Here is a 22,351-nt window from a genome sequence, read left to right as displayed (position 1 = left end):
TATAATCATGTCTCGTCTTTTCACTTCTCTCATGGCCGGGGTTGGTTAATAATAATCATTTGGCCATCATCATTATTTGATGATCATTCAGGCTTGTGGTGAATGGGTAGCTTGTTGGCAATTATTTTGTCTGTACAACAAAGAATAATGATGACATTAGAAGCTATTGGCCATTGTGAAACAAAAAACAAAAATTCTTCATTCTCGAAAAATTGAAATTTCAATTCAATATAGGAATAGGAATGGCGATGAAACCATTATATTTGCATTTTTTTTACGTTTCATCATCATCATCATCATCATCATCATTAAATACGTGGTGGCCATTTTATTTTTTGCATACACAATGACCATTTAGTTTTTTTACAAATGATTATGATCAACGTTTCTGTTTATTTCTGTTTTTTTTACATTTTTGTAATTATAAAAGGAATTCAACATTCCATATATTTCTATATATGAATAATGAGAATTTAAAATTTCAATAATTTTTCTCTTTATTTTGGGCAATTATGTCTTTCTTTCTGTTTTGTTTGTTTGTTTGTTTTTTGTTTTTTGGTCATCAAAATTACAAAACAATCGGACGATCATCCTTGCGATAATGATTATGGCCAAGAGAGAGAGAGAGAGAGAGAGAGAGAGAGAAGAGAAAATAATTAATAAATGGGATACTTTGTGGTTTTCATTCATTTTTGAATATTTTTTTTTTCCATTTTTTTTTTTGAAATTACCAAATACTTGATTTGATCATTTTGTTTCTGCCAGATACAATTTGATTCATGTTAATTTTGTGAATTGATTTACGTTTTTTTGAAGTAAAAATGATGATGATGATGATGATTATCATGATTTCAAATCGAATCAATTAATCAAAGAAAAAAAAGAACAGCAAGAAAAATCTTCTAAGACGCACAATAAAAGAAAATTTTTAAAAAAAAACTCAAAACATTGAAAAAGAAGCAAAATTTTTGATTAATTCAGTAAAACGTAAAATTATCATTAAAAATCATCAATCATATGGCACAATTTTTGGCAGTGATGATTGTTTTTTTAATAATTAGCTTAGTTTTTTTTAAAAAAAAAAAAACAATAAAAATACCAACACACATCAAAGGACCCTTTGATGGCGCCATCTAGTCGTACACGTTTTAAATGGTCAAAAAAAAAAAGAAAAATTCAAGTGTGTGTGTGTGTGTGTGGGTTTCATCGTGATCATCATTTTTTTTCAATTAAATGAAAAAAAAAATTATAATTATCATCTTGGCTGAATGCAGTCATAAGCATCAGCCACAGCATGAATTGAGTAAATCAATTAATTTTTTTTTCTTTTTCTTCACTATCATCTTTTCGCAACAACAACAACAACAACAAAATCATTCGACGACGATGATGATGAATCCTTTTTGACATACGAATAACATACGGTTTTTATTTTTTGAAATAAATAAATAAATAATTTGATGATTTGAAAAAAAAACAATTTGCTTTGTCCAACGTCCGAATTAAGTATCGATAAACAATCATCGTCACTGATCGAATTTTGATGATGTTGATCATCTCATTATTCTTATCTCTCTCTCTCTCTTTCTTTTTTTTCGTCCAGGTTTTTTTCCATTCGAATGGCCCATTTTAAAAAACATACTAATTATCATCATCATCATTATCAACGAAAACTGAATGGGTAAAAAAAAATTAAGTGGGAAAAAAACAACAACAACAAACAAACAAATAAATACTAATGGTTTTGTGGAATGATGGAAAAAATTGGCCCAAAAAAAAAAATAAATAGATAAATAAAGGCATGGGAAATGTTTTTCAGCAAACCTTTTACCAAGAAAAAAAAATTTCCAAATCAAATCGATTGCGAAATATTTAAAAACCTACAGCAAGCAACAATACACCGAGCGGAATGATTTTTTTTTCCAGATTTGCTTTCAAATATGCATAATATAAATCAGACAAAAGTCAATGTTGTGGCCAGGCAGCACTCTAATTTTTTTTAATCAAAATAGAAAATTTTTTTTTGTCAAAGAAAAAAAACAAATGAAAAGATGAAGAAAAAAGTGTCAAGTAAAGTGAATATTAATCAATCAAATTAAATTAATTAGTTGTGACAACTGTAGCAACTGATGATGATGATGCTAAAGCTATTGAATTATTGGAAGCTGAAGTCGGAGTTGTTATTGCCACTGTTGTTGATCTATTATTATTATGTTGTTGATATGGTATTACAATCTGTCCATTTTGGCCATTACTATTGATTGTTGTTGTTGATGAATGACTTTCATGTATCACTGATGAATGATTCTGATGGCGATGATGATGATGATGTTGTTGTATCAATAAATGATTCGATTGTGGTGATTGTATTGGACTTTCATTAGGTGATGCGGATGTCGATGATGATAATGACGATATCAATTTATTATTTTTATTGATACCAGTTGATGATGATTCGTCTATCGATGATTGTTGTTGAATTGTTTCGTTTGTTGTTGTTGTTGTTGCATTTGTCAATTGTGGTGATCCTTGTTGTTGTTGTTGCTGCTGCTGCTGCATTGTTGTTGTTGTATAGATAATCGGTAATTCTACTGGTGGTATATTTAAATTATGTAATTGTCGATTTAATGTAGCTGATGATGGTATTATTGGTGATGTTATTGTTCTTGGTGGCACTATCGTTGATGCTGATGATGCAGATATTGGCGAAGTTGGCATTGATGATGGTGATTGTTGTTGCTGCCGTTGAATGGCTGAATCATCATCAATGATCAAATGATGATGATTATTATGATGGCCATGTTGTACATTTGATGCTGTTGTTGTTGTTGTTATCGATGATGATGGTGAAGAAGACGATGTTGAATTCAATTGTAAAATTGCCTGTTTCTGCTGTTGTTGCTGCTGCTGGATATGATGATGTAATTGCTGATTGTTGATGTTGATGATGATGAGAATGAGGATGCGGATGATGATGTTGCATCTGCTGCTGTTGCTGTTGTTGTTGTTGATGTGAATGATGTTGTTGTTGTTGTTGATGATGATGATTCGAATGATGATGTTGTTGTTGTTGTTGTTGATGATGATGCGGATAATATGCGTTTGTAGCATTGAGATATTTTTCTATATATATAAAAAAAACGACAACAACAACAAAGAGAAAAAGAAAAATTTATTTCATTATAGGATCAATAAAAAAAAACAATCATCATCAGAAATAAATATTTTTTTTTCGTGAATAAATTATTTTTAGATCAAAATACAATACAATTACAATCACACACAATGAAAATATGTGTATACAACAGAAAAAAATGAATTTTAATGGTAAATAAAAAAAAACTTTGTCGATAAAAGTCCACACACACACTCATAAGTCATGTTTATCTCTCATTATTATCAGCAACAACAACAACAAAAAATGCTACCTGAATATTATCATTATGATGATGATTATTAGTTTTGTTCCTGCTAGCAATATTATTGCAACATTCATTGTCGATGATTTATGTTCAAATGAAATGAAATAAAATAGAGAAATAGATAGATAGATAGACACATGTGTAGATCAGTAGCAGTCAAGTCAGTCACCATATAGATGATGAAAATGATAATATTGTAATGATTTATATTTTCATCACAATAAAAAATGAATTATCATCATTATAATTGATTATTCATTTTTTTTTGTTTTCTAAAATATTTTTTATATATTCCAACATATTTGACACCTACACCTATGATCCAGATATATCCAGATGATGATCCGAAAATCCAAGCAAATAATTCCGGCGGTCATTTGTGTGTGTGTGTGTGAGTGCGAGTATATATTCCATTATTCTGGATAAATTGATATTATAGGAGGAAGAAGAAGAAGAAGAAGAGAGAGAGATAGTGAAAGTGAGTGAGTAAGAGAACTATCAAAAATTTTTTTTTTTCGTGTGTGTGTGTGTCTATACCAATTCAATGAAATTACTACCATATTTTCAATTTCAGGAATTTTTGAACGAATGATCATTGTTTAATCTATCCTATATATACAATGAAATTCCAGAATTTGAATAAATGACATTCACATACAACATCAACAAACAAACAAACAAACAAACAAACGAGAAAAAAAACACCCTGGAATTATTCACATATATATCAGGTGATATCAGTAGTCACAAGATATAAATGTGAAATGAATAAAAAATTCAAATTAACAAAAAAAATAACGTTATCATCTAAATGTAAATGGCTGATTCGTTGTTTTTTCTTTTTGCTAAACTCAGTACGTGTTTGCGTGCGTTTACACAAAAATACGATTGTGAGAGAAACAAAGAAGCTCCAGTCACTACGAAAAAAAATGACACTATAATACTAATGATGATCATGATCATGATGATGATGTTCAATTAAAATGACCACACACACACAAACACACAACTGAAACACGTACATTTTCGTATTCTCGTAAAAGAGTTGATTATAAGTTGATGATACACAGGCACACACATAGAATAAATGATGATTAAAAACATACTTGCTTGTTTAGCTGTCATATGATGATGATGATGTTGAAGTGTGGCCGGTACATCAGCCGTTACAATTGCCAATTGTCCCACATTTCCAGTTGATCCAACGGAAGCTATCGCTGTTGCTGTTCCTGTTGTTGTCGGTGTTGTAGCAGCTTTAGGTTTACGTTTTCGTGTTTGTATGCCTTCTTTTTTCATTGATAATGGCCGATTTATCTATGTGGATATATGCATGTCGAATTTTGAGAAATTTTTCTTTTAAATTAAATCAAACTTACATTATGTAATTTAAAATAAAGACCACATGCATTACAAACAGGTTCACCTGAATTATTTCGTCGCCACAATGTTGTTGATGTTGTTTTACAATTTGAACATGTCAATCCTACCCTACGATTGTTAACCGTTTTTTTATGCGATCGATTCGATGGTCTTTGTATGCCATTGGAACGATTGAATATACCACAAGCATTGCAAAGATAATTTCCTGAATTATCACGACGCCATAATGGTGTTGTAGCCGTTGAACAATTGATACATTCACGTGATAAATCAAGATAAGCACCACCATCATTGCCGGCACCGGTTTCATGTGATAATGAATATGTCGCAGTACCAGTTCCAGGCATTAAACCTTTTCCATTATTTGTTCCATGAATATTGGTTGCAGCTGCTGTTCCTACGATTCCATAATGAGTAATCTGTCCGATAGCAGGATTAGCCACACGTAAACCAGCCAATTCAACACCACCATTAGTATGGACAACACCGGTCGATGATTGGCCAGTCATTACACTAACAGCGGCCGGTGTATAACCGGTCTGTTCAAATAATGGAAACGAATTCCAACCATTGGCCATAGCTACTGTAGTGGCAGTTGTTCCATTACAATTTCCATTGTATGTTATTATATTATTGATTAAACGATTCTGATTCGTAATCGATGCCGATTCCATAGGATTGGCCGGATCTGCAAATTGTAAATTCGATGGTGATATATTACCACCGGTCATATATGCAGATGATGCTGCAGCAACATTATCATGAGACCACATTTGTGGACTTTCATGGCCACCACCAGTCGAACCATTCTGTCCTTGTTGTTGCTGTTGTTGTTGTTGTTGTTGTTGATTTAGTGATTGAATCTATTTAAATACAAATTTTTCCAGTGTTAATTTGATTCTAAATTTAAAAAACAAAAAAAAATTCTTACATGATGATGATGACCATGATGACCGTGATGATGATGAGGATGAGATTGTGGTGCGGCAGCATATTGAACCACAGGTGTACCATGACCATTAATTAATTGACCAGTAGTCGATACGGTTACTAAATGATGATGATTACCACCAGCATTACCATTATCAGCATAAAATAAATCATATGATGTCTGTTGATGTTGCTGCTGAGGTTGATGATGATGTTGTTGTTGTTGTTGATGATGATGATTATTACCATTAGTTGAAGAGTATTGCTGCTGTTGACCTCCAGTTGCCACAGCTACGGCTATTGATAAATTATCTTTACCATTATTATTCGTATTCGTTCGTGCACTATTATTATTCGAATCTTTTGGACTTGAACATTGATTTGTTCCGGTTTCTAATCCAGATGATTCATTGCCACCATCACCATCATTAGTAATAGTAGCTGTGGTTACATTATTGCCACTAACAACAACTTGTACCTGACCACGATGACCATCGGTTAACATTGTTGATGAATTCTGTTGTTGTTGATGGAATGGTGATGATCCATGATGATGAATATTTGTAATCGAATTAGTAGTCGATGATGAAGTTGCCGTTGTCGATGATGAGGTTGTGGATCCATGATCCAACACTATATGATGATGGTGACCACCACTATCGTTTCCATGAAAATGATGTTGACCTTGTTGTTGAGCCTGCGGTTGTCCAGATGATGATGTCGACGACGACGACGACGACAATGATGATGATGTTGATGTTGATGTAGATTGTTGTTGTTGTTGTGGATCATTATTGCCGCTTCTAGCAGGATGATAAATGAAAAATCAATCTAATGCTTACTATGTTGATATCAAGATTGATCTTGAACTTTTTAAATAAAATTTTTTACTTACCTAGAGGTGATACCATGGTGATGTTGTAAATTTTGTGTATAAAAATTTCCATTTGTTTGTTGTTGTTGATGCTGCTGCTGCTGTAATGGATTATCATTATCATTATTATTATGATTATGATGATGATGGTGTTGATGTTGATGTTGTTGATGGTGAGTAACCACCACATCATCATCCGTATCAAATTGATTTCTTTGATTTCGATGATTTTGTGACCAAACTAAATGTTGTTGTTGTTGCTGTTGTTCATGTGATGATGTTTGATTAATTTGAACAATTTGTGCTTGTGATAATTCATGAATCGTTACGTTAGCTTGATTCGATGTTGGTGATGAACCATTATTATTAGGATTTGGTGATGATCCTGGTGATGTTTTTATAGTCATCAACATGGATGATGAGTTAGATCCATTATGTTCATTTACATCCATTGTTGTTGTCGGTTGTTGTGTAACGATAATGGCCGATTTTTCCAATGATTGATGTTCATTGATATCAACACGTGTTGATGATGACGATGATGATGGTGCCTCAGTAATAACATGTGGATGATGTGGTGATCCATCACCACCACCATCGCCATTATCACCATCACCATTATCTTCATTCAATTCCATTTTAATCCGTTTAGTGTGAATTTCATCCGGTGATGATGGCGTTTCACGTTTGATCATTGACGTCGTCTTTGTTGTATTTGTTGTTGTTGTTGTTATTGTTTCATTCCCCATTAATTGTTCATCATGATCACCATCATTAACATTTTTTTTAATTATATCGGATTTATTATTTTCATCATCATTTGTCATCATCGTCGCCGTTTTATTCATTATTACCGATGAAGATGAGGATGATGATGATAATGATGTTGTTGTTTCATTTCGTTCATTCGATTGTTGATGTTCCATTTTAATTCTTTGCATTTTTATTTTTTACTACATAAAAATCAAAAAAACAAAACAAAACAGAATAATTAATTCATTAATCAGAATATATTCACTTCAACCCGTTTAACACATGTAAAACACAAGATATCGATAACTTTTGTATTAGAAAAAAAAATTATCTACCTTTAAAAAGACAATTTTTTTTCTTCAAACATAGATATGATGATGCAAAAAAAAAAAACAGAATGTCGCACACACTCGCTCACTATCTCGTTTTGGCCAAAAAAAATTTGATATCTTGTCAAAAAAAATAATAATAAAAGATTAGGTCCAGAAACTAACTGATGGCGATAATTTTATTGATATGTGGAATCCAGATATAACAACAAACACAATTATATTTGATGATTATGATGATGATTGATTGATTGATTATTGAATACACACACACACACAAAAGATTGATTTTTGTTTGTTTGTTTGTTTATAATCAATCAATCAATGAATATATATAAATATAAAATGATGATGATATCGGATGAATAAACTAGATAGATAGATAGATTGATAATGTAAAAAAAAAAATTTGGGATTTATTTCACAAAAAAAAATTTTGTTTTGTTTTGTTTCTACTTTCTAATAATGATCATGATCATCATTCGATTGTCGATGGAAACAATTTTATTGTTGTTGTTGTTGCTGCTGCTGTTGTTGTCTAATCTCTATATATACCAATGATGATGACGATGATGATGATGAAATGGAATTGATCAATTGATTGATTGATTTGAGTTTATTTTTTTTTAAATCTTCATTTTCCAGCTATCTACTTTGGTTTATCATTAAAAATGAAATACTCGATACTTTTTATCAAAAAAAAAAAAAAAAAAAATTTCTGGTTGATGATGATTCTCTGGTATATACACTATATATTTATTTTTGATGATGATGATAATCATACAAACATACACACATTATACACTCAGACAAAACTATCATCATCATCATCATCATTATCATCAAATAGATTTGGACATTGTTTGGATATATATGTGTATTGTGTGGATTTATAATAAAAAATTGTGTATATATTATATTAGCAGTGAAAACGCAGCACGAGGTTTTATTTTCTTTCTATATCCTTCGCTAAACATAAACTCACTATACACAGATAACGGTTTCATGTAGCGGCATCTGCTGCTGATGCTGCTGTCTATATCAAATTGCTGATATGATTGTTGTTGTGGATGATGATGATGAGATTTAGATCTTCTTTTGTTTGCTTGATAATTCTTGTTTTTTTTTGTTATAAAAGCAAATTTGATTGATGAATAAAATTAAAAAATAGATGAATGAATGAATGAAAACAGTAGTAGTCGATAACAAAATTCTGATGATTTATTGATTCTGTATATGCAGAATTATTTATTATTCATTTGTTCATGGCTATAATTGATTGATTGATAGCAATTATCAATTTTTAATCAAATTCTACAACATTAACAACAACAAAAAAACAAAACAAAACAAATAAAAGATAAAAGAATGATTAAATTTTTGTCAATTGATGATGATGATGATGTAAATATCGAAATTTTCTTTTCATTGATTATGGATAATGTCGTTGATGATGATCAACTGATCGATCAAATAGCTGATATATTTATATTTTCTTTATGTGTGTTCATCACCATAATCGAATATTTGAAAAATGAGACCGAAATATGATGAATTTCAAACGTTTTTATTTGTCGATATTAACAGCAGCAGCAGCAACAACAACAACAACATTATCATGTCAAAAAAAAAATGTATGTATGTGTGTGTGTGCGTGAAAAATGCGTGAAAAAAAATGAAATTAAAAAAAAAACGATGATGGTAAGATTTATGTTGTAATGGGAAAAAAAAGCATTTTTTTTAACGAATAAAGATGTCGTCTTTGTTGTTGTTGCACCATGGTGGTGGTGGTGGCCAAAACACACACACACACTTGTGAACACATCAAATGTACAGTTATAAACACACAAACAATACACACACACAAAACAGTAACAAAAAAAAAGTCTACATCGATCGATTTTTGATTTTTGATGATGATGATGATAATGATATGACGATGAGTGACAATAATCATATCATTGATCACACACACACACATTGGTTCAGTGTTTTAGGCTATCTCTCAATGTAATATATGAGTGTTTGTGGTGTGAATAAATAGACCTGATGGTTGTATTTTTTTTTCTTAATTTTAATTTTCTGGTTTTTTAGGTCCATCATCATCATTGATGACCAGAACTTTGTTTGCCCCTTTATTATTTATTTTTTTTACAACCAGCCCCCACTCGATTTTTGTTTTGTTTTGTTTTGTTTTGTTCTGTTGATTTTCTTAACTTTGTGATTTATATTATGATTGATTGATAACTGTCTATTTATTTTCTATCCTATATACATGTGGTACATTAATGAACGTGAATGAATGAATGAATGATTATGAGCGATAAAATTGATGAAAAGTAAAATTATCACATCATAAAATTGGTTGTTGTTGATGATAATCATCATCATCATCATCGTCATGATGATATGTATCAAATGCATTGCACTGAGGCGTTTTATTTTTCATCAAGTGTATAGATTTATATCAAAAAAAAAAGAATAAAAAAAATTTTTTTGATAATCAAAATCGTTTGTCTGCTGTAATTCCCTTTTCTATATATTATTAGCAAATATAACGCTCTTACCACTTGTGACTGATAATGATGATGAGCCAGTTGTTGGTTGTTGATGTGGATTGATTATTAGCCTACTGGAGATTGTTCTTTTTTTTTTTTTTTTTTGATTTCCAATGATCAATCAATCATGAGGAACTATAGATGAGATTTATTGATAAAAAAATGGATTGTTTTTTTTTTTTGATGATGATATTATATACAGATAAACAAAACAAAACAAAAATTTGTTATGCACAACAAATTTTTTTTTATCAATTGATTTGATAAATAAAGTGGCAGTAATAGAATAGTGGTAGTTTGAATAAAGATAAGATATCGATTTTTTTTTTTTGGTGAGATACGTTCATCACAAACAAACAAACATATAATAAATGATGATGATGATGATGATCGATTGTGAGAAAAAAAAGAGATGATGATTTGAAAAAAAAATTATAGAAATTATGTTCTGGTCTAGTTGGGGTTGATTTTTAAGAATTTTTTTCCATCATTTTTTATTTTTATTTTTATTTATCACTGGAATTGGCGCGATATATTGTTTTATAATCTCTCAACATTTTGTTTTTTTTGTGATAAATATAAATCAAATACGCCATAGTGGTGGCAATGGTGATGGACAGACAAAAAGACAGGTAAAAAAAACACATACAGGGGGCTCAATCATCATCATCATCATCATCAAATCTACTAACCAATCGCGATCACTTGATGGAATATCATGAAAAAAATTTTTTTCTTTTTATTAATATCTCAATATCATCGTCGTCATCGTCATCATAGTCGATAGATGAATGTTGACGATTGTTGTTATGACGATAAGTTGGATGGTGTGCCAAAATTTTTTTTTCCTTTTTTCCTTTCTTCCTTTTTTTCTGCTTCTAAATAATGTATCAATATATTGTTGTTGTTGATGATGATGATGATGATGATGATGACTGATGTCGTTTTTATTTTATTATTTTTTGTTTTGTTTACTCAGCAAAAACATACATACATGCATGCATACGTGCATTTGCACACACTCATACACACACAGACACAGACAAAAACCAGAGAAAAAAAATTGGAATTAAAATGAAATGACAAACTGTTGATTTGTCCAAATGCAAATAACTAGCTAAAATCCCCTTCCCCACCCCCAAAAAAAAGAAGAAATAGAAAGAGAGAGAACCAAAATCAAAATTTTGTTTGTTTGGTCAAGAACCTTGCATTAAAAGTATGATTCATCTGCATATTGATGATTTTTTTTCCACCAAAAAAAAACTCTATGAATCACCAGAGATCTAGGCTATAAACATTTTTTGTTTCTTCAAATGGTTCTGGCGTTTGAAATGCGTGGATATAAAAATGTTTATTACATCCAGATCATCATCATTGTGACAAAATGAGAATGAAAAAAATTTTTTTCTTCTGATTTGACGCCTGACAATTTTTTTTTCTGTTTGTTATTTTTTTCCATTCATATTCAATATAAACATTATCATTGCTATTCAATGGATCGATATCGAATTACAAAAAAATGAAAATGAAAAAATTTGCAATTCAAACAGAAAAAAAATGAGTATTCAAATAAATTCGTGGAACAATTTTCATGATTCCATTCATTCATTTATTTTGATAACTTTGTAGCAGAGTAAAATTTATAAATAATCTTAATTTTTTTTTTTTTTGATCACATGATCCGTTATCTAATTAATATATGAAAGATTATGTATTCATATGTTAAAAGAGAAAACAAATTATGATCATGCTACGTTATCGTTATCGTTTTAGTGTCATTATTACGTAAACCTCATTCATATATCACGATCATTATCTCAATATTGATAAATATGATAGATCAAAGAAAATAAGAAATTCTTCACAAATGAAATGAATGAATGAATGAAAAAAAAATATTACAACTTACATTATCTTATCGGTCAGTCGGTTTTTTTTTCTCTACCGATACCGATACCACAATCAGCAGCTGCGTATTTATATGTGTGTAAGTACGGTTTCATTGATAGAAAATTAAAAAAAAAAAACCAAACCAAAAACGACCATACAACCAACGATAAACAAAAAATCGACTTATCTTGGAATCACATTCATTCATTCATTACAATTGTAGGGTATCTAGTAATAATCTTGATAATTATTACTCCAAGTTGTCTCCAGGTGATTGTAATCAAATCAATGTTGTTGATGATGAAGATAATGATGTATCAAGATTAGATCTTGTTAAGATTCATAAATATAGTTTTTTTTCTCACTTTTTCATTTCGTTATCTCAAATTATTGATAAATCTGTGTTTGGAAATAAAAAAAAAAGATAAAATCAAAAGATAAAATTACCGATAACGAGGTATATATAATATATTAGAAAATTATTCATGATCATGGTCATGGTTCATTCGTATTCCATACTTAGCCGTACCGTCATCGTCATCGATAATTTTTTCATTATTCTCTGAATAATGAAAATTGATTCTTCTGAAACAAATCATCATCATCATCAATTTTTTCTTCAGGTGTAAACAATCAATGTGTGTGGGTGTGTGTGGGTGTCAAATATCTAATCAAAAATGTGAGAAAAATGACAAATTTTATAAGATTAAAAAAAAAAAAAAAAAAATAATCAACAATCAATAAATATTTGGCTACAAAGTTTATTTGAGTCTTTCTTCCTTTTTTTGTTTGTTCTGTGTGTGTGTGTGTATGTTAAACATTATCATTCATAATGATGATTAATGAATCCAATCCAATCCAATCAAATCAATCAATAATTATATCAGAATTTTATTGATTAAAAAGTGAAAAATTTTCTGATTTCCTTTCCATTATCGTCCATAAACATATATACTAATAAGCACAAATTGTTGTCGTTTCATTTGGTCGGTTTTCTCTCTCTCTTTATTTATTCACTGATTGTAAAAAATAATTATTATCTATCAGTGAACAAGAACAAGAAAAAAGTCCAAGATAAGTTGGACCATATTAGTAAAATAAAAAAAAAATTATTAGATATTGGATGACGATAATTATTATATATTGATTTGATTTGATATCCAATCATCAATCCAAAATAATAATAGTGTGTGATTGATTTTTTTTTCATTACTTTTTAATATTTGGATTCGAATCGATTGAATCAATCAATGGTTTTTTTTCAATCAACTCTCACAACAATTGATTGATGATGTTTTCAACAAAAGAAAAAAAAATTCTCAATTGTTTTCTTGTTTTCAATTTCACTATTTTTACCATCAACAAGCTTGTGTGTGTGTGTTTTTTTGTGAATGGAACCAAAAATTATTCTTCAGAAAATCAGAATTTTATTCATCATCATCATCATCATGGTTCATATAGAGAGAATTTGAAAGCCATAAAATGAAATATTCTGTAAATACTTGATAACAAAAAAAAAAAAAAAAAAATATCTAGATGGATTCTGTTGTTGGTTGGTTGGTTGATTGTAACACTCTCATCGATAATCGTCAACGACGACGATGACGATGACGACGACGGTGATAATATACCTTGTCATTGAAAATCTCAATATCATCAAAAGTGAATTTTTATTTTTCGTTCTTGTTTCATTTGAATTTTCACCATCATCACCACCACCATCATCATTTAGATTATCATCGATGTGTGTGAAAACAGGAAATTAAAAAAATTCGTTTATTATTTTATCCTTTTTTTTGTTCTTTTATAAATATGATGATGAAATTTCACTCAGTGATTTGAATGAAAATGAGTTTTGATTCAAAGTTCACAACATCATCATCATCATCATCATGGCAATTATTATTTGGTTCAATTCCATTATCCATCAAATCAATCAATCGATCGAATGATGATCAAATGGAAAATTTTTTTTTTCTTTTGGCCATTGACAAACAACAACAAAAACATTGACGACAATGATGAATGAATGAAGAAATCTTAATGTTTTTTTTTGGCCATAAATGTGACATTTTTTTTTCTTGGTGGCAAATCAAATATATTTAGTGTGTGTGTGTGTGTTAATATTGCCATTAGACTTTGGTTCGATTATGAACTTTGTTCAATGCACACACAAAAAATTTTATTTGTCAAATGTATTTGTTGTTGTTGTTGTTGTTATTTTTTCCTATAAGTTTCATATCTATAGATACGTTGAACAGAAAAAAAAAACTTTTTATTCATCGTTGCAATCAACCAAAAAAAAAAAGTTTGAGACTTTGAATTGGGTGTGTTTGTTTAAATTCATCATTCATACACACACACACTCACATACATTCAATAACCGTCGTCGTCAATCAACCAAACAAATAATAAGAAAAAAAAATTTCGCCGCCAAAATCAAGCCCAGCGGCATCATCATGATGATGATGGTGATGAAAAAAAACTTCGAATCAAAAAATGTATGAAGAAAAAAAAATCCCATCATTTCAATTTCATTCACTTTTCATTGATTGATTGATTTGATGAAATGAAACGAGAAAAAAAAATCATTTGCTGCCAACATCATCAGTGGATGATAAATAATAACATTTGCCCAGCCTTTTTTTCAATTGCAAATATGTTATCATTGTTGTTGTTGTTGTTGTTGGCACCAAAAAAAATATTATTGTGGCTCCAATTTACCCGCAAAAAAAAGTTTATAGTGTCAAAAAAATGATTTCTTCTTGTGTGTGTATGTATAAGTGATGTATACTTGCATACATGTGCTATATATATGTGAATTGATCATTACCGGTGGCGTTATACATAAAAAAATACATTTTCATTGGATTGCTCTCGTTTCTCTTTTACATTTTGGATCACATAGAAAAACACACATAGAAAAAAATTGGCGACGTCGGTTAGGCTAGGTCGCGCGTTTTTTTTTCAATCATTATATATACCATCAGCAGTTTCTCTGTCGTTTTTTTCTTTATTTTTTACTTTCGATGGCAGTGATGATGATATTGATCAAATTGACATTCTTGCTTATCATCGTCGGTCGGTTGATCGTTCTCGTTGAATAGGAAAAAAAACATTTGCTTGGTTTTTTTTCTATTAGAAAAGCTGGTGTTTGAAATGGTTTATTTTTCACTAATAATTTTTTTTCTTTGAAAACCACTAAGAAAAAAAAACTAGATCTCATTATGTGTTCAGGGCAAACACATCTCAATATCATCATCATCATCATCATCAATAATAATAATTTCTTAATGAATTAGAATCGAAAGATCATGATGATGGTGATGGTTGGGTTTTGTGATCCTTGAATGGTAAAAAAAACAGAAAAGAAAAATAAATGAATGGCGCCATAATGTCGCCATATAAATAATAATAATAATAATATGCCGTATACAATCATCATCATCATCATCATCATTATTATTATAATCATAATTGACAATGATATAGCCATATAATACCACCACCACCACCACAATAATAATAATGACAACAAATTCAAACAAAACAAAAAATATACCCGATCAACCAAGAAAGAATTGAATCAAAAAAAAAAAGAAACAGAAAGTAATATAGATTTATGATGATCTATATACACATTCAGTAATTTCCTAACCATACAACAAACTTAGACTATTGGGGCACTTATTGCAAGTAAACAAATTCAAATCAATAAAACAAAACAGAAACGAAAAAAAAACAAACAAAGCTGTATTGCATGTGTGTAAACTTTGTAAAAAAAAAAGAATCTAAATGAATGAATTTTTGTGAGTAAAGTAAAGAAAAAAAAACAACAAAAAACAATGACAATCTGTCATTTATAAATGCTGTTGCATGGGCTCAGAGGTGTTTGGCATTATTATTATTATTATATGGTGGTGATAGATGAAAAGTTTTGTTTCAAAAAATTTTTTTGATTTCAATCAATTTTCTTTCACAGGATTGAAATTTACACAGATACACACATTAGTGGTAGTAGTGAAAAGACATACCGTTACTATTAATCTCATCATCATGAAATCGGCATGAAAGTATGAAAGACTGAGAGATAGAGAGATGAGAAAAAATGAACAGAAAAAAAATTTGTTGCCGAAATGCCGAAACAATTTATTGCCTGGATGAATATTTGACAAAAAAAAACCGGGACTATGACTATCTTAATGTTTTTAGCAATTTTTGTCTTGTTTTCTTTCATTTTTTTTCATTTAGAACGAGAGATCAAGCGCATCAAATAAAAAAAGTGCCAGAACTAATGTGACAAATTTTTTTTTTTAGTTTTAATGGACAAACGCCAGATGCCTTTTCATTTTACCATCATAGTCATCAGCATCATCACCATTAAAGATGTCGTAATCAATTTTTTTGTCACATTGATGATTGTCACAAACGCACACGCACACAGAGCAAATGACAATGACATGACACGACCACCAAACCATTCAAAATGATAAAAACTATTGCAAAATATTTGATTATCAGAAAAAGTCTTACTTACCCTGTAGTGAATCAATGATGATTGTATCAAAAAGAAGAAAAAAAAATTGATCATTGAAACCGGCCATCCAGTCAGTCAGTCAAGTCAATTAGCCAGATATTTTTACAAAAGGAACCAGCCAATGGCCGTTAGTGTGGATTGAGTGTTGATTATCATCTACAATAATCTGTCAATTTTTTTTTCTTCTAATTGTCATCATTATCATTTGTTGCCGCTGCTGATGCTGCTGATGACGATGATGATGATAATGATGAAACTAATGAAAACATTCGATTTGTCGAAAATGCATTCTGACACATTTTTTCGAATGAGAATTGACAATTGACAAAAGATGTCTGGCTGGTTTGAGAATGATGATCATGATGATGATAAAGATTCAAGCCGATTGTAATATGAAACTCTCAAAATTTTAGTCGAAAAATTCCATTTAGTTTTGAAAATATTCACGATGATGATGATGATGATGATGATGACAAAATAAACAGACATCAAAAAGAGGTCATAGGTTAAATGACCATCGTCATTTTAGATATTTTCTAATTGCAACTAATTGAATTTTCTTACCAAATGATACTAATATATGAATGGATATGATGAACGAATGTCAAGATTTGATGCCGGCGTCCAAATCATTGTTTTCGTCGATACAAATTTCCAATGTTATCGAATTCTTTGATTTTGGATGCCCGAAACAAAAAAAAAAATTCGAATACATTGTCTGTCTATTTTGATCAGACTAGGTTCAAATCAATCGCTGTCGTTATATGATTGGCAAAAAAAAACAACAAATGGCGACATCTATTGATGAAAATTTTTATTAAATTTTTTTTAAAAGTTTACATTTCATTTTTTTTTCATTCTGTTTATTTCTCAAATGGATAACTATCGTTCGATCACAATGAATTATGAATTTAAAGAAATTTTATGTCTCTCTTGAAAACAACATTATAACAATAAATGAGCTTATTATTATGGCCTCAAATCATTTTTTTTGTTTGATTTTGAATCCACGATTTTTTCAGGTGTGTGTGTGTGTTGGTGTGGGTATGGAATTATTATTTGCCAATTCCTTTTCCACCTTTTTTGCCACCTTTTTTGAATGCACCTTTAGCACCAGCTGCAGCACCTTTTTTACCTATTAATTTTGAAATAGAACAGAATAATTAGCCATGATCATTGTATGAAACTTAATAAACTTACCAGCAACTTTACCAGCAGCGAAACCTTTTTTACCACCTTTAGCAAAACCAGCAGCTCCTGCTTTTTTGACACCTTTTTTACCACCTTTTTTGCCAGCAGCAACACCACCAGCGGCAAATTTACCACCTTTTTTACCGGCAGCACCTGCAGCTTTACCAGCAGCGAATGCTCCACCAGCTTTACCGAATTTGAAACCTTGAGCCATGCCAAAGGTTTTTATAGCGCCAAATTTCTTGTTAAAACCAGCACCACCCACTTTACCGAATTTACCAGCTTTGCCAAATTTTCCGCCCTTGGCAAACGCAGCACCGGCAGCACCAGCTTTACCGCCTTTTTTCACACCAGCAGCACCACCTGCGGCACCGGCAGCGAACGCTCCTTTTTTACCACCTTTAGCACCACCAGCTGCTCCACCTTTAGCGCCAGCTTTAAATCCAGCGGCACCAGCTTTAGCACCTTTAGCTCCAGCACCGGCTGCACCACCAGCGACGGCGCCAGCTCCTGCTGTTTCAGCAACAGCTAGATCCATTTCGGATGCATCAGCAATCATATTATCTTGCATTTCCTGGCTCATAACATCACAGGCAATAAGGGAAACACACAAAACGATCTATATGAGGAAAAAAAAACACCCACACACACATATAATAAAAAAAAAATCGAGAACAAATTAAAAAAACATAAAAACCAAAACACAAATTATACCAATTGGAATTTCATTTTTTCGTTTGTTTGTTTTTGTTTGATTGTTCAATTTCGTTGATTGATTTTAATTTGGTTGAAACGAGAACTAAAAAAAAAACACACAAACAACAGAACAGAGACACACAATGATCAAGATTTCGAGATCTTAAATGGATAAAATTTTTTTTTGGGGTTTTTATATACTCAGATAACTCTTTTTTTTTCTCTCGACAACAACAAGGATTTCTGCTGCTGTTGTTGTTGATCAATCATAAATGTTCAATGTTGAAAAAAATGATATGCTAATCCGGTGTTTCCAGAAAACACACATACACCTGTAAATATTGAACAGGTAAAAATTTGTTGTTGTTTCATTGTTGTGTCATGCATTGATGGACATTGTTCAATTTAAAATTTTGAACAAAAAAAAAAAAAATTCATATTTCAACATCTACATGAATCCAAAAATTATCAACTCTTTCATCTCTTGTTTCTTCAAATGTGGATTTGTAAATATCTCACTACTAGGAAGTGATGAGAATAAAAGATTTTTTTCTAAGAAAAAAAGCAAAATCAAAACCGGAAAAGGCTACTTTTTTTTCCTTTTGCCGGATGACGATGAAGGATTTCAATCAACCGTTTTATGAATAATTTTAAGAAAAGAAAAGAAAAAAAATAATTTTTTTTCCAATTCGATTGGTCAATCTGTAAGACCACAATTTGATTCAAATTTCATTTTCCCAGTGAAATTTTTGCATAGAAAAATATCGAATTTTGAGAGTGGCAATAATTTCGATCGATAATTGGATTAATTTTTTTTTTTTGGTCTAAAAATCCAGATTTATTCGAATTGGAATTCAGAATATTTTGTCCCAAAGCAAGTAGGATATTTATTCAACGCCAAATTCATCATACTTGTTGTTGATAATGATGAAAATTTTTCTATTGTTCCACATTATCGTCGTCGTCGTCGTAGGAAAAACTTCATCGTTACAGCATGGTAATCATTACATTTGTAATGATAATAAATTAATACAAATTATCGAATGGGAAAGTCTACCGAATGGTACAATACGTCTATTTGAATTGGACGCTTATTATGAGATTAATGATGTGATAGATAAAATTGTATCTGGTCCATTTCGGCCATTACCATATGAATTGAATCAAATGAATCCGAAAACTTTTGTCCTTTATTCAACAATTTTAAATGATGTAATCAAATGTAATCGAACCATATGTTCAACAACATCGACATCGATGATGATTAAATCGATTGATTTTGAAATCAATGGTCTAACACAATTAACACGTATCGATCAACAACATTATCCAATGGCCATTGGATTAGTATTTGATTCTGATCACAATGTTTATCTTATTGTTGTTCATCATACAAATACTACGAATCAAAGTGATGATGGTCAGCTTGAATTTCGATCATTAAATCGTACATTTTCTGGTGGCCGTAATCAATTGAATCAATTGATTACGTTGCCAAACAAATATTTAAGTTTTAATCGAAAAAATCAAATCTGTATGATTGATTCAATTGGTGTTAGTAAATTTGATCTTTGTATGAATGATGTACACGATGGTGATATACTTGGTTGTCGATCATTGACCACCAATGTACAACAACAACAACAACAGCGATCTACATTCAATTTGAACATGTCCATAACGATTAAATCGAGTTCCGATGACAATATTTCATCATATTATCTGATACCATATGCAATTGGTATATTCATCATAACAATGTTGATCGTCGGTTATGTTGTATTGAATTGTGATAAAAATTTTTGTCGTCATTGTAATTTCTTCACCAATGGCAGTAGTAATAATGGTGGTGGTGGCAGTAAAGATACAACATTGAAAACGGAAGATAATCGAACACAACAACAACAACAACAACAACAACCAGCAGCAGCACAACCAGAAATTATGAATGATCATGTAGAGTAGTAGTAGTTAGCCACGAATGATCATCGAATTCAAAGAATTAATTATTCTGCATGAAAAAATTTAACAATTTTATTCCAGAAATTATTTAAATTACAAAAAAAATTTTTTTTTTTAAATCAATGATCTATCTATATTTGAATTTGAATTTTTTTGAACACTTCTTTTTTTTCTTCCTTGGTGTGTAAATAAATGATCGATGCGTGTGTGTGTGTGTGTGTGAAAGTGTTATTGAATACAGAATATGAGCGAAAAGAAATGGCTCAAAAAATGTTAAAATAATTATTTGCCAATTCCTTTGCCACCTTTGGCAAAACCTTTTTTGAATGCACCTTTGGCACCAGCTGCACCAGCTTTTGCACCTGAAATAAATGAGAGAGTGAAAAAGAATTTTTTTTTTAAATTTTTTTCCATTTCCGTTATTATTCTTTAGAAAAAAAAAATACTTACCAGCAACTTTGCCAGCAACACCACCTTTTTTGCCACCTTTGGCAAAACCGGCAGCAGCAGCACCTTTGGCTCCTTTTTTGCCACCTTTTTTACCAGCAACAACACCACCAGCAGCAAATTTACCACCTTTTTTACCGGCAGCTCCAGCAGCACCACCAGCAGCGAATGCTCCACCAGCTTTACCGAATTTGAATCCTTGAGCCATACCAAAGGTTTTGATGGCACCGAATTTCTTGTTGAAACCAGCGCCACCCACTTTACCGAATTTACCGGCTTTGCCAAATTTGGCTCCTTTGGCAAAAGCAGCACCGGCAGCACCAGCTTTACCGCCTTTTTTCACACCAGCAGCACCACCTGCGGCACCGGCAGCAAACGCTCCTTTTTTACCACCTTTAGCTCCAGCAGCAGCACCGGCCTTAGCACCTGCTTTGAAACCAGCGGCACCAGCTTTAGCACCCTTTAGCTCCGGCACCGGCTGCACCACCAGCGACGGCGCCAGCGCCTGCTGATTCAGCAACAGCTAGATCCATTTCCGATGCATCAGCAATCAGATTATCTTCCATTTCCTGAGCCATTACAGCACAAGCGAAAAGGGCAACACCCAAAACAATCTGAAATGGACCATTTAAAAAAAACATCATGAAAAAAAAACAAAAAACAAAATCATATCATACCAATTGAAGTTTCATTTTTTTTTATTTGCCGTTGTCAATTTTTAACACAGAAACACATTTAAAAATTTACTGAAACACTGAAACATATACAAACATACAAACACACGATTTATATTCAATGGTTGTTGTCGTATGAATGATCTGATTGACAAATAATCGTAATGGATTTTGCTTTTTATACCAAGATAGAAAACACAGGTGAATAAATTGCGTTGACGGTATCCGAGAATGGCCAAGATCCTGTTCGAATTGTAGTGGTCGTCGTCGTTGTTGTTGCCATTAACAAAAAACAGGTAAACATTTCATGCATGATGTATTCCTGAAACGTTGATCATTGGTAATTTCAATTTCAAAGCAGTAGCATAATACCAGTAGTTGCAGCTTCCTGTCCAATAAAAAAAAACCAAATGATGAAAACAAAGTCGATATTAATGGTAGTGGCCACGTGTGTGTGATTGAAACGTTTTTTCCTGTGTTTTTTTTTTATTTCGTCTTGACCTTGGTTGGTTTTGGTACATTGGAAAATTGAATCCGATTGTTGTCGTTGTTGTTGTTGTTGATGATGATGATGTTTTTCCTTTTATGAAATTTTCGTTTGTTAGTAGTCGCTTTAGTTTCTTAAAAAATCGTTTCCGTCACAATAAAAAAAAGATCGAGTAAATTGAAATACATATTTCATTCATAAGAAACACACAAAAAAAAGAC

The 22,351-nt window shown here is 31.0% G+C and overlaps 4 protein-coding genes across 7 annotated transcripts; 1 reads left to right on the top strand and 3 right to left on the bottom strand.

Annotated features, from left to right (window-relative positions):
• Window positions 1-1,971: 1,971 nt before the first annotated feature.
• LOC124495113 (uncharacterized) lies at window positions 1,972-10,804 on the bottom strand. Of its 4 annotated transcripts, XR_012832134.1 has the most exons (7): window positions 7,695-9,628; window positions 6,628-7,559; window positions 5,734-6,535; window positions 4,799-5,665; window positions 4,529-4,736; window positions 3,736-3,840; window positions 1,972-3,123 (listed from the first exon to the last, which is right to left on the bottom strand). XR_012832134.1 is itself a non-coding variant. In XM_075729492.1 (6 exons), exons 2-6 carry the CDS (start codon window positions 7,545-7,547, stop codon window positions 2,789-2,791), a joined length of 3,132 nt encoding a protein of 1,043 aa, XP_075585607.1. In that variant the 5' UTR covers window positions 7,548-7,559; window positions 10,256-10,804; the 3' UTR covers window positions 1,972-2,788. The 4 variants fall into 4 exon arrangements, 3 of the variants coding, with proteins under 3 accessions (XP_075585607.1, XP_075585606.1, XP_075585605.1); XM_075729492.1 differs by lacking the exons at window positions 3,736-3,840; window positions 7,695-9,628 and adding an exon at window positions 10,256-10,804; XM_075729491.1 differs by lacking the exon at window positions 3,736-3,840.
• A 417-nt stretch (window positions 10,805-11,221) lies between these two features.
• LOC124495144 (uncharacterized) lies at window positions 11,222-18,747 on the bottom strand. The gene is made up of 5 exons (XM_047058481.2): window positions 18,579-18,747; window positions 17,874-18,483; window positions 16,674-17,808; window positions 12,666-12,803; window positions 11,222-12,535 (listed from the first exon to the last, which is right to left on the bottom strand). Exons 1-3 carry the CDS (start codon window positions 18,591-18,593, stop codon window positions 17,729-17,731), a joined length of 705 nt encoding a protein of 234 aa, XP_046914437.1. The 5' UTR covers window positions 18,594-18,747; the 3' UTR covers window positions 11,222-12,535; window positions 12,666-12,803; window positions 16,674-17,728.
• A 322-nt stretch (window positions 18,748-19,069) lies between these two features.
• LOC124495137 (uncharacterized) lies at window positions 19,070-20,641 on the top strand. Its single transcript, XM_047058474.2, has one exon. The coding sequence runs from the start codon at window positions 19,485-19,487 to the stop codon at window positions 20,523-20,525; it is 1,041 nt and encodes a 346-aa protein (XP_046914430.2). The 5' UTR covers window positions 19,070-19,484; the 3' UTR covers window positions 20,526-20,641.
• LOC124495142 (uncharacterized) lies at window positions 20,567-22,041 on the bottom strand. The gene is given in 4 exon segments (XM_047058480.2): window positions 20,567-20,884; window positions 20,973-21,432; window positions 21,434-21,583; window positions 21,647-22,041. Coding segments are annotated over 4 exon segments (705 nt in total). The 5' UTR covers window positions 21,662-22,041; the 3' UTR covers window positions 20,567-20,804.
• Window positions 22,042-22,351: the final 310 nt, after the last annotated feature.

Source organism: Dermatophagoides farinae, chromosome 3 (genome assembly GCF_024713945.1).
Source record: "Dermatophagoides farinae isolate YC_2012a chromosome 3, ASM2471394v1, whole genome shotgun sequence".
Lineage (NCBI taxonomy): Eukaryota > Metazoa > Arthropoda > Arachnida > Sarcoptiformes > Pyroglyphidae > Dermatophagoides > Dermatophagoides farinae.
Note: the sequence above shows the minus strand (reverse complement) of the source record. Positions and strands in the feature narration are given on the sequence as shown.

Excerpts from the sequence above, each read along its gene's own strand:
- LOC124495113 (XM_075729492.1), bottom strand. The coding sequence starts at position 7,547 with ATGCAAAGAATTAAAATGGAACATCAACAATCGAATGAACGAAATGAA. Across the intron at positions 5,666-5,733 it reads ATCATGGTCATCATCATCAT|ATTCAATCACTAAATCAACA; the intron begins GTAAGAATTTTT and ends GTATTTAAATAG. Across the intron at positions 3,124-4,528 it reads TATGACAGCTAAACAAGCAA|AAAAATATCTCAATGCTACA; the intron begins GTATGTTTTTAA and ends TTATATATATAG.
- LOC124495137 (XM_047058474.2), top strand. The coding sequence starts at position 19,485 with ATGATGAAAATTTTTCTATTGTTCCACATTATCGTCGTCGTCGTCGTA.
- LOC124495144 (XM_047058481.2), bottom strand. Across the intron at positions 17,809-17,873 it reads CGCTGCTGGTAAAGTTGCTG|GTAAAAAAGGTGCTGCAGCT; the intron begins GTAAGTTTATTA and ends CAAAATTAATAG.